At 44.0% G+C, this 12,500-nt stretch overlaps 1 protein-coding gene across 1 annotated transcript in view; it reads right to left on the bottom strand.

The window, feature by feature from the left end:
* LOC122129923 (laminin subunit gamma-3-like) overlaps positions 1-12,500 on the bottom strand; it is an 85,910-nt gene that overhangs the window by 49,157 nt on the left and 24,253 nt on the right. The window contains 1 exon segment of the mRNA XM_042704651.1: positions 361-491. Within this exon segment, the coding sequence (XP_042560585.1) occupies positions 361-491 (131 nt within the window).

A 12,500-nucleotide genomic window follows, 5' to 3' on the forward strand; every position in this document is an offset into this window, starting at 1 on the left:
GGATGTAGTTACCAGAGTAGAGTCAGTGTGCATGTAGTTACCAGAGTAGAGTCAGTGTGCATGTAGTTACCAGAGTAGAAGTTACCAGAGTAGAGTCAGTGTGCATGTAGTTACCAGAGTAGAGTCAGTGTGGATGTAGTTACCAGAGTAGAGTCAGTGTGCATGTAGTTACCAGATTAGAGTCAGTGTGCATGTAGTTACCAGAGTAGAGTCAGTGTGCATGTAGTTACCATTAGGGGTATTAAGTGAGGAAGAACCATTCATTACTGAGGGGCCCCTTTTTCATAATGCAGGATTGCACTAGTCTTTGTGTGTGTGTCTGTGAATATGTGTATGTGTGTACTTGTGTGTGGGTGTTACCTGCCACCGACTGTGAAATCGGAGATGGCGTAGAAATAAGAGCGAAGCACTTTAGCATCCTTGAAGAACTCATCACCAAATGTGTTCAGTCTGTCCAGAGATATCAGCAGGTCGGTAGCAGTCACCCAGTCCTGGACAGACAGAAAGAAAGAAGGGGAGAGAAGGGAAAAGAAAAAGAAAGAGAGAGAGAGAAGAAGGAAAAATCAAAAGAGAGACAGAGGCATTGTGTCACCAGCATTGAACAGTTGTGACAACACTGAGGAAGCAAGCATTTCTTCCCTGTACAAATGAAATGTATAACCCATAACCCCCCCCCCCCAACCCACACACACACACACACACACACACACACACACACACACACACACACACACACACACTCACACACACATATTCCTAAGGCTGGGTGGAGATACGTTGGGACAGGTGGAGTCCACAGGGTGAGGGAAAGAAGAAAGAGATGAGGAAGTTAAAGAAGTCTGATGGAGGGTCAGACGAGGACTCGCAACAGAAAGGTTTCCTCCTGTACACCCAACAAATAAATAAGTGGTGGAAGAAAGACAGATAGAAAGAAAGACAGAAAGAAAGGAAGATGCTCAATACTTTTCTCCATCGAATACCATTGGACAGGGCCATTGTGTAATCAGTGGTTGTGTGTGTGTGTGTGTGTGTGTGAGAGAGAGAGTGTGTGTGTGTGTGTGTGTGTGTGTGTGTGTTACAGTGATACATTGTGGTATGGTGATACAGTGATTCAGTGTGTGTGTGAAGAAGAGAGTAGTAAATACAGTAGCTATAGCTCTTTTACTAGCCTTTCTTCTGTTGGTTTGGGTAATAGTCCGTGAGCATTTCTTGAGCAGTTTCAGTTTTACAACAACTGTAATCATACTTTGACAGAAAGCAAGATTGCTGATGTTGCAAAGTGTTTGTGGTGGATAATCGTTAACCCATAAAGAACTGAAGAGTCATATTTTGTGTGTGTGTGTGTGTATATGTGTGTGTGTGTGAGAGAGAGTGTTCATGTTTGTGTGTTTGTGTGTTCATGTTTGTGTGTGTGTGTGTGTGTGTGTGTGTGTGTGTCCGGTGTGTGTGTGTGAGAGAGAGAGAGAGAGAAAGAGAGAATGTGTGTGTGTCTGTCTGAGAGATAGAGAAAAAGAGAGAGAGTGTGTGTGTAAGTGTTTGTGTGTGTGTGTGTGTGAGAGAGAGAGAGAGAGAGAAAGAGAGAATGTGTGTGTGTCTGTCTGAGAGATAGAGAAAAAGAGAGAGTGTGTGTGTGTGTGTGTGTGTGTGTGTGTGTGTGTGTGTGTGTGTGTTCATATGTGTGTGTGTGTGTGTGTATGAGTGGTCCCATGTGTTTCTTTCACACCAATCTCAACTTTGACCTCTGCTGACTGACTGAGTAGTAACTTCTCCTACTGCTAGCAAGCCATCTGCCTGAACAAACCTCATTCATTACAGACACAGACACACACACAGACACACACACACACACACACACTCACTAGTGTTGTCAATCGATAAAACAAAAATTCATTGCACAATTTGCTGTGATTAATCGTGATTGTATTAATGGATATTTAAATGTGAAATTGTGGAATTTATGTAGAATCAACACGAAGGAAGAATATTGAACCTTTGAACTTTGAACACAGATTGCCTCCAGTGAACTACAGATTTCCAATACAACTAGCATATTTATCACGTAGCGCCTAAAGTTTGAAGGGACGTTGATTTTGATTTTGAAATGGTGTTTGACTAGATGTGGAGAGAAAAGGAGAGAGACAGGGATGGGGAGGGAGATACTGGACGGAGCTACTGATTAGGTGAGTTAGAACGTGGTATGGTAAGCTGAACTGACTTGCTCAATAAACTTTGAAGCGCTGAAATTCAACACAAGTGCTGTGGCATGTGAACATGGGATGCCCCCAGATATTTTAACCATTACATATGCACTAACAGAAACAACAACAAAACCCAGGCAGCTGCGTTAATCCTGTTCATTGTTTTTGTAAAATATCTCAAATCTATCACAAAAATGGACCTGTTATTTTTAACAGCACTAATTCAAACACACGCTCATGTCGAAGACCACACACACACACACACACAATCTCACACAATCTCTCTCACACACACACATATACAATCTTACACAATCTTTCACTCTCTCTACACACACACACACACACACACACACACACACACACACACACACACACACACACACACACACACACACACACACACACACCAAAGCTGTCAAAGCTGACCTTTCTAGCTGCTAAGTTAAAACACACTATGTGTCCAGCTGACCTCTGATCTTGGGTGCAAAGGTCACCATTCCAGCACATGTGAGGCTGGGGAAATGGTCGGGAGGAGGTAAGCTGCCCCAGGCATGATGGGTAAACCCACAGAGACTTACCGAAAGCTTATCTCTCATAGTCATTAGAGATGACTATCAGACTCCATCACATATGACATTCAATGTGTGTGTGTGTGTGTGTGTGTGTGTGTGTGTGTGTGTGTGTGTGTGTGTGTGTGTGTGTGTGTGTGTGTCCTTCACAGTTTCTTTCATTTCTGTGTGTGGGTACACTTCTATATTCTAGATATCTTGTGACTATAATAATGGATATTTAAATGAAAAATCATGGAATTTATGTAGTCAACACAAAGGAAGTATATTGTCCAATAGCATCTTGTGTGTGTGTGTGTCCTTGTGTGTGACCTAGGTTTTCACATATTTAGTAGCCACATGTGAGTATATATATGGTAATGTGTATAACAGTAAAGAACAGTATAACAGTATACATTAAGTATATGTTGAAATACATACAGCACTGCATGGATGTGTGTGCGTGTGTGAGACAGAGGTTTGTGTACATATGTTTCTCTCTTTCGGTCCTCCTCTCTTCTTCCCTCTCTCCCTCTCTCCTTCCCCCTATCTCTCTCTATCCCCCTCTCTCCTTCCCTCTCTCTCTCTCCCTGTCCCCCCTCTCCTTCTCTCTCTCTCCTTCACCATTCTTATTGTTCTCGCTCTCTCACTTCTCTGTTAAATCATCCCTGCTTCCGAGCTGCACCCTCTTTATCTTGTGAACCATGGGGCCAGCGGTGAGTTTTTGGGGCGCATGCCAGGTTGGGGTGTGTGAGTGTGAAACGCTTTCTTGCCCTGTCACGCAGCCGGCCAAACAGCCCCCCAAGACAAATTACCCCGTCCCTGCAGACCGAGGGCCATGATTGGTCAGCCGGTGTGAGACGTGGCACGGGATAGGTGGAGAGGTTTTGGAATTGCTTTAGGCTTGTGGTGTGCTGGTCACAGATAGTCAATGACTTGAGTGGCCAAGGTCCCATCTCCTCTCCTTTTTCTCTCCCACCTGCTCTCCATCATCCCTGCATTCTCTTCTTCCTCTCTCATCCATAGTTCCATTTAAAAAATAAATAAATAAATAAATAAACTTTTCCACCTTCCCATCCCTCCCTGCATCATCTTTTCTATTACCATTCCCTTTTCGGTCTTCTATCCTTTTATTTGGTCTTTTCTCTGGTCCCCTTCTCCTCTCCTCCTCTCCCTTCCCCCATCGTTTTCACGTCTTTCTTCTTTATTTGTATTCCCTGTTCTCTATCTCGCTATCTCTCTATCTTGCTCTCTTCTCATGTGAGAATGACAGGGAAGCAATCTCACAGAGCGTCTTTTACCCAGGAGGCACAGCAAATAAAAGCGGCGGTTTGCGTTAGCGTGGCGGCGGCTGCTGCTGCTGTTTCTGCTGCCGTTCCTGATGCACACTTAGACATACAACAGATGATGGAGCAGATGTACACTTGTACACACATAAAAACCGATAACTATGTACACACACAAACGCACGCACGCACCACACACGCACACGCACACAGACAGAAAGGCACCCACACACACCACACACACGCGCGCGCACACACACACACACACACACACACACACACACACACACACACACACACCACAATCACACACACACACACACACACACAGTAGACACACAAACACACACACAGGGGAACAGATGTAGGAGCCAAGAGGCCAACTCTGATGCCACTAATCTTCACATCTATTTTTGTCTCGGCTGCTTCCTGCTCTCTTTATTTGTCATAAAAAGGCAAAACATAACACATCCTGTGCATGTAAGCCAGGGGAGTAAAGTGTGTGTGTGTCTGTATGACAGAGAGAGTCAGGGGAACAGGAGAGAGAGAGAGAGAGAGAGAGAGAGAAAGACAGAACAATCTGGTGTAAACATCCCTGCTTATATCTAGAACTTTCCCTCCAGGGTGCTTCATGGCATCCTCTGTCACAAATGAATTCTTTTATCTCCAGACGCTGCAACAGCTGGGTGACATCTTGTTTTACTTTCTCTCGCTCTTTATTTATTTCTCACAAAACAGACAAACGCCGCACAACCCTGGAAGCAAGCACACACACAGTGACCCTTCAAGCAAGCCCAGACACACACACACACAGCCATACACACATAGACTTACAAGGACTCGTATTCACACATATACACACACACACACGCGCAACCGCACACGCACACGCAAACGCACACGCACACGCACACGCACACGCACACGCACACGCACACGCAAACACACATTAAAGAAAGCTTATAGCACAGACGAGTGGCCACAGCCATAAACTAATGTCCCAACTTGGTTGAAATTACTAATACACAAAATATTTCCAAATATGTTAATTACTGAGAGATCTCAAGCATGACTCAAACCCCAGCATCCATTAGTGCAAAAGTCGTCTACAAGCCTGATCCTCACAGCATATGCTGGGCGCATTAACCATAATGGAAACACAGATTGTAATGAGCAGCATCCCTCTTTCCCCATCTCACTGGCATTAATACAGATTCATCATCCCACGCCTGATTGGCCACTGACTCTGGGCTGGCTCTGGAGGCTGTATGGGAACTAAACTCTCCCCGGTCATGTATTTTTTTCCCCATGTTAGGTGAACTACGACTAATAGTGGGAGCTGAATCGCTCTCTGAGCGGTTATTTAGTGTGCGGGACAGAAACAATCTCTGAGAGGTTAATTATTAGCCAGCTTATTCGTGCTTATTCGTGCCAAGCGCAGCAAAATCCTAATTAGAGCTCGTTCCCTCCCTTTTGTTTGGCTGATCGGCTCTCTCAGGCCAGTGCTGGCTATAAGAGAGTGATGAAGTACTATCAGGCACTGTGTGTGTCGCTATACATAACCAAAACACATGCATCATGCACCCACACACAGAAAAACTTTCACACACATATATACCTAGGTATACTCAAAGGCTCACACACATACCTAGGTGTACTCAAAGGCTCTTACACATATATACCTAGGTGTACTCAAAGGCTCACACACATATATACCTAGGTGTACTCAAAGGCTCACACACATATACAGTACCAGTCAAAAGTTTGGACACACCTTCTCATTTTTTGAGAAGTTTTTTCTTTACTTTTTTTATTTTCTAGATGGTAGATAACACTTTTTTAGTTTAGTACATCATTCCATATGTGTTCTTTCGTAGTTTAAATGTTTTCAGTATTAATCTACAATGTAGAAAATAATAAAATTAAAGAAAACACTTCTCAAAAAAAATAAAGGTGTGTCCAAACTTTTGACTGGTACTGTATACCTAGGTGTACTCAAAGGCTCACACACATATATACCTAGGTGTACTCAAAGGCTCATACCTAGGTGTACTCAAAGGCTCTTACACATATATACCTAGGTGTACTCAAAGGCTCTTACACATATATACCTAGGTGTACTCAAAAGCTCAAGGGCACAACGTTTAGGGCCTCTCTTGAGAACATTAATTTTTTTCTTCTGAACGCAGTGATTTCATCAGAAATGAAATTGGTTGCATGAGATTGCTTCATCCTGACGTTGGCCTATTGAAGTCACTTCAATTGACCCTCAGGCAATAAACACGTCATTAGGCCACATTTCACTGCGTTTTATACAAACCACCGAAAATAGGTAAATAATTGCTGGCATCGCTCTTGAGTTTTGGGCTTTGGGAATTTCATGTTGATGCCAAATGACGGATAGCAACCAAAGTTATAATGTTAGCCTTCTGATTGGACAGATTGCATATCCATCAAACTCCTGGGAAAAGGTCAATTCCCTTAGAGAATCTCTTCATTTTCCCATAATCCACCTGTCCATCCCATCCATACCCCTCCTTCTCTATCCCTCCCTCCTTAGAAACCCAGCTGCCATTCCATCGCTACCCAGCTCTCTCTTTATTCTCCCCTTCCGTCTATCCCCCCTTCCTCTCTTCCTGTCCCTCTCATGGCTCTGTTTCTCGCCCCACGGCCTTCCAGAATGATCTGCTGTGTGTGTGTGTGGAGAAGAGAGGGGGGGGGGGGGGGGCTTGTCGCTCACTGCAAACTTAATAACTTTTTAATTTGATTGCTTAAGTTCAGGCTGCCCTTCCCTCCCCCGTCAGGACTCATTCACATTCAGCGCTGCGGTTCCAATTTACCACTCAGTTCTCCTGCCTCAGCTCAGGAGAGGGGGAAAAGGTGGAGAGAAGAGAGAGAGAGAGAGAGAGGGGGGGGGGGGGGGGTAGGGAGGAAGAAGGAAAAGGAGGGAGAGGGAGGGAGAAGGAGAAGGAGGGAGAGAGAGGGGGAGAGAGCAACAGAAGACCATTTTAATGGATGACTGAACAAATTAAATCTGAATTCATAGAGTGTCTTTCATCTTCCATGTGAAATTTGAAAAAAAAGGAAAAGCTAAATTAAATGCATTACAAACTCCCACCACACCCCACCAAAAACAGGCTCCCTTTGAAGTAATTCATTTCTTCAGAGGATATGATTTCAGCATCATGTAGCGGGGTGAATACCTGCTATTCCAGCCAATTTGTTTGTAATGACGAACCTGGGAAAACGAGCATGAATTTAATGAATCTAGAGCTGCTCCACTATCTGCATCTGATGGCAAATTAGAAGACAAAGAATCCGCCTGTCAGACTGCAGTGACCCACCCAATCAGTGCAAACAGACATGTAGTCAGGGGTGCCCCTCAGCAAATACACAAGTTGAGAGAGCTCTGTGTAGTTTAACCCACCACCACTGCAAGGAATAGTAAAGCTTAGCATATCAGAGCAGGAAGTAGAGCTTAGCACAACACAACACAACACAACAAACACAGCCTCATTCATGCCTCCATGACAATAGCATTTATTAGCATGGAAGTGCATAGAACAGTGTAGTGCACTTTGTTTGGGGATGACATTGCACACAAGACAAAACATCAAAGTGACGGCAGGTGTTAGGAATGCCTAATACCTGCGCTAGTCGGCTTTGCATTCTGGTATTAGGAAATTAAAAAAAATCCTATTGTCTGAGGCTGTCCTGGCGTCTGTAATCAGCAAGTCAGATTTAAACATGGCCGACTGTCTTAACCAGCTGCGAGGCTCCAAAGACAAAGCCTCCCCGCGACACTTCAGAAAACAACACGACACAACACAACACGACACAACAACACGACACAACACAACACAACAGAAAACAACACGACACAACACAACACAACAACACGCCACAACACAACACAACAACATGCCACAACACAACACAACAACACGCCACAACACAACACAACAGAAAACAACACAACACGCCACAACACAACACAACAGAAAACAACACAACACAACACAACACGACACAACACAACAGAAAACAACACATGACAACACAACATGATACAACGCAACACAACAGAAAACAACACAAACTCACAGTGAACACAGACAAACAGACACAGAACAGGATAGAGCAGAGGGCCATGCTGAAGCATCACTCTCTGTGACAGGATAAAACCAGGGTAAGAGAAGCAGGGAGGGGTGATGCTCACTCTCTTTGTCATCCGATTCAAAGTTCAAACATCCTGTCATTATTTTTTTCTCCTCCCTGCTTCTCTCTCTCTCTGTCTCTCGGCTGTCTTTCTTCTCAGAGCCATTTTTCTATCTCTTCTGCGAAGCGGAGCCGGTAGGAGGGCCAGGCTTAGCGAGAGAGAGAATGATGTCTGTGAAAGTCTCGCCGCGGTGTGCACAGTCGGGGAAACACTTCACCAAGCCTGAGCCGGGATTAAAATGCTAATAAAACAGGCGGGCAAGAGCTTCTCGATTTGAAGCTGATGAAATATGCATGTATCTTTTCTCACTCTTTCTCACCAGCTTTTTTTCTCACATTCTCTCTCTCTTTCTGACTCGTCCTCCACTCCCTCTCACACACACAGACAGACACACACAGCCTCGGCCTTACTTATGAAGGCGACTGAAAGATGAGCACTCTTCATTTTGTGCTCTGTTGACACATGTAGTGTGGAGGCTAAGTAACGCTCACCCATCGCAGGAACAAGAAAAATCAAATAGAAGTGTGATGGAGTGACAGAGAGACAAAAGAGAGAGAGAGAAAGACTGTGCGCACATGTGGAGCACTCGAGGACTGACAATTGCCATGCATTGTGGGAGCTTCTCTGAGCTCTGGTGGTAAGTGAGCTGGATCCCACTGAACTGTGCGACACAGATAAAGGCATAACCATTTACATGCAAATAGAGCAACAGCACCTACGCGTCTGACAAACTCCAAGATGTCACAACATTGTAATAACGCATCTATTAGACATTTATGACACTCACTGATAGTAAAGGGATTCTTGAGGCTTAATTCCCTTTGCTGCCAAATGCATCTTTGTGTGGAGTGGAGTGTGGAGTGTTCTCTGTTTGTGAGGGTTCCGCAAACTATTTCCCAGAAGGAAATAGTTCTTCTATGGGCCCGTGCTATGAAACTGACAGCACCATGATTTTTCTACCAACGAATTTTCATCCGAGGAACCTTCATCAGACATAGAGAACCCTCAGAGTTCTGTTAGAGGTGAAGAGCTCTTTCTGTCTGGGGGTACTCTGAGTTGCAGGAAAACCTATTGAGACTCCTTTTCCTAATTTATGTCAGACCAACATTTGGGTCTCGGGCGGCGGTTAAGAGCTCCCGGCTGGGCAGGGAGGCAGGGTGACGGTGAGGCGGGGTAAAAGCAGGACATGCTCCACTTCGTGCCGTCAGAATCCCAGAAAAGGTCAACTCATCACCATGAAAATGTAGGACACTGACCGCGTGTCGCACACCCAACAAAAGACTCATAAATGACTTTCTTTTCATCCCTCCATCCAAATTATAATGTCTATGGACGACCCTAAGGCTCCACAGACGGCTGAAAGGAGGGGGGACGAGGGGATGAAGGGAAAGACTGAGTTTAGACGAAAGAGATGACTTCACTGATGTCCCTTTTATTCAAAAGAGAGGCTTATGCGTGGGCAGTAACTATATGAGCCCCAATCACTCATTACACAGAGAAAAAGAAAGAGGGAGGACGAGTGAAAAAACTAACAATTTGACTAAAACACTTTGCCTTATCAGTGCCACCTCGGCAGTTGCCTTATCGGTGTATCAGCAGTCTTCTATCGATCCTCGTGACACACTTTATAACCAGTGTGTCAATGGCGTTCCGAGCACAGAGCGATATATGTAGCATGGAGCAATTAGACTGACCGGGCTGCTTGGTGAATTCACAAGAGCAATTACAGCGGCGGCCTTTCAGCCGCCTGAAGTCAAAGAGGCCGGAGAGAGGAGAAAAATGGGGAACGTTTCAGGTGGATGAGGGAGAGGGAATTTTTTTTAGATAAAATGTAAAAGAGGTGCAAAAAGAAAAAAAAAAAGAAGTTTCCCACTGTTGATAACAGCACCGTTATGATAAGACAGCAATGCACTGTCTTGGTATTCACAAGTAAGTTCACAACTTCCTCTACTGGGTAAAAACCTCTAGCCACCATTTCCTTAAATGGATTCCCATCAGCCTTTGCAAGAACATTGAAGTAATCAAGCGCAGATATTAGTGTTGCCAAAGGTTGTTATATTTGTTTGCTAATGTTGCTCTCACCGATATTCCAATATTTGTTTACGAAAATTCCGAAATGTGCCGTCAATTATTCCCACTATGAGCATGTCAGGTACTGATAACGCTCAAGATCTCAGTGATTTCTCAGAGTTTCTTTTTTTTCAATGAATGTAAAGTATTCAAAAGTAAATATGTGGAGATTAAAGACCGCCTCTGAATGTTGCTTCTTGACTCCTCCTCAATTCAGAATGTGTCATTTCTAGAAGCACTGACATTGCAATATATTGATCTAATTGCAGTAAGGTATGTGCCTGCTTATCAAACCCGCATAACACAATACAAACACAATAATGTTGACATTCCAGGCTTAAATAAAGAAATCCACCCATTTAATGTGACATTAATTCAAACAATTGTATTGGAATTAGTAGGTCAAGCTGTGTCTGTTTTCTAAGGGACCTAAATACATTTTGTAAACTGAAAGAGAAATGCTGTATTTATTTTATTTGCATTTATGTCCGCATTACAATTCAGTAAATCAAACTAAATATTTTTCTCAGTGTCGGGTCACTTGTGCTGCCATTTCCTCTGTTGATAATTGCATCTGATTTTAGACATGTAGATCATGTAGATCGAACAGTGGGCTCTGCACTCGCCTACGCAGACTTTGTGTCTATACAGGGGGTCTGGCCACAGAGACGGTGGAAACATACTATCAGAGGAAATAGCAGACCCCTGTAGACGCCCTCTGCCTATTTTAAAGGCTGTCAATTAAGATCACAGCATGAATAATTACAGACTAGAGAAATGATCTAGTACCAGAGAAGAGAGAGAGAGAGGAGCAGACAGTAATAGAGATAGAGACAGAGAGATAAACAGAGAGAGACAGAGATAGAGAGAAACAGAGAGTAATAGAGAGAGAGAGAGAGAAAGACAGATAGAGAGACACACACAGAGAGAGAGTAACAGAGATGGAGAGAGGGGAGAGAGAGAGATAAACAGAGAGAGACAGAGAGAGAGAGAGAGAAGCAGAGAGAAACAGAGAGAGAGAGAGAGCGAAAGACAGACAGACACAGAGAGAGAGAGAGTAACAGAGATGGAGAGAGAGATAAACAGAGAGAGACAGAGATAGAGAGAAGCAGAGAGTAACACAGAGAGAGAGAGAGAGAGAAGACCAGAGAGTAGCAGAGATGGAGACAGGGAGATAAACAGAGAGAGAGAGAGAGAGAGAGATAGAGAAAAGTAGAAAGTAAGAGAGAGAGAGAGAGAGAGCTCCTTTCACTAACACCACTTTACTTAAGACATATTTGCACCACTCTCTTAGTTTTAGTCCCCTTCCCAATGCTCTATTTCTCCAAAGCTGCCTGTAAATACTGCAAGCTAATCCAGGGCTTAGAAAGGCTAGCTGTCTCTACAATTCTCCAGCTGTATTGCAGCACCGGTGCCTTAAACATTTGAAAGTGCTAATACGCTCCAGCCCCCAGTATCCCAATGTCCGGCCCTTTTGATCGCCTCATCGCTGTCGAGAGACAATCAAGGCCGACAGTGTCACTGGGGAGGACGTTTTGGCGCCTGTCATCAAAGGGCTTAAGGGGGTTTAAAACAACAGAGTGCTGAGCGCGCGTCACTCCCAGCGTGATCAAAGAGACACACACTCTCCGCTTACACTACTGTACCTGTCCAGACCACTCTTACAAAGAGGAAAACTACAGAGTGTGTGTGTGTGTGTGTGTGTGAGAGAGGGGCAAACGAGAGGAGATATGGATAGATAGATAGATAGATAAAAGAGTGGAAAATGGATTCAGAGGAGGATGGAAGAGAACAACACAGAAGAATAGAATACAGCACAGGAAGGCTGACGGATCCAGAGTGGATATGGCGCCGAACAGCTGTGCAGTATTAGGATAGAGGGCTCTTTACTCCTGGTCTAAAATGTCCATATTTCCCATAGGACTTTGACACATTACACACCCCATTTTAGTGAAAAATAAATTCTGTAGTTTAGAATAAACCAGAATAAAATGTTATTGCTGCAGTTTAGAATAAACCAGAATACAAAGTTTATGTTGTAGTTTAGAATAAACCAGATTTAAAAAAATGTATTCCCTCACAGGGCAGATTGGATTGGATTGGATTTGGACAGTCAACAAAACAAAAAGCAACACACCAACATGGAAAAACAGTACTGGAAGTCTACCATAACAAC

Source organism: Clupea harengus, unplaced genomic scaffold (genome assembly GCF_900700415.2).
Source record: "Clupea harengus unplaced genomic scaffold, Ch_v2.0.2, whole genome shotgun sequence".
NCBI lineage: Eukaryota > Metazoa > Chordata > Actinopteri > Clupeiformes > Clupeidae > Clupea > Clupea harengus.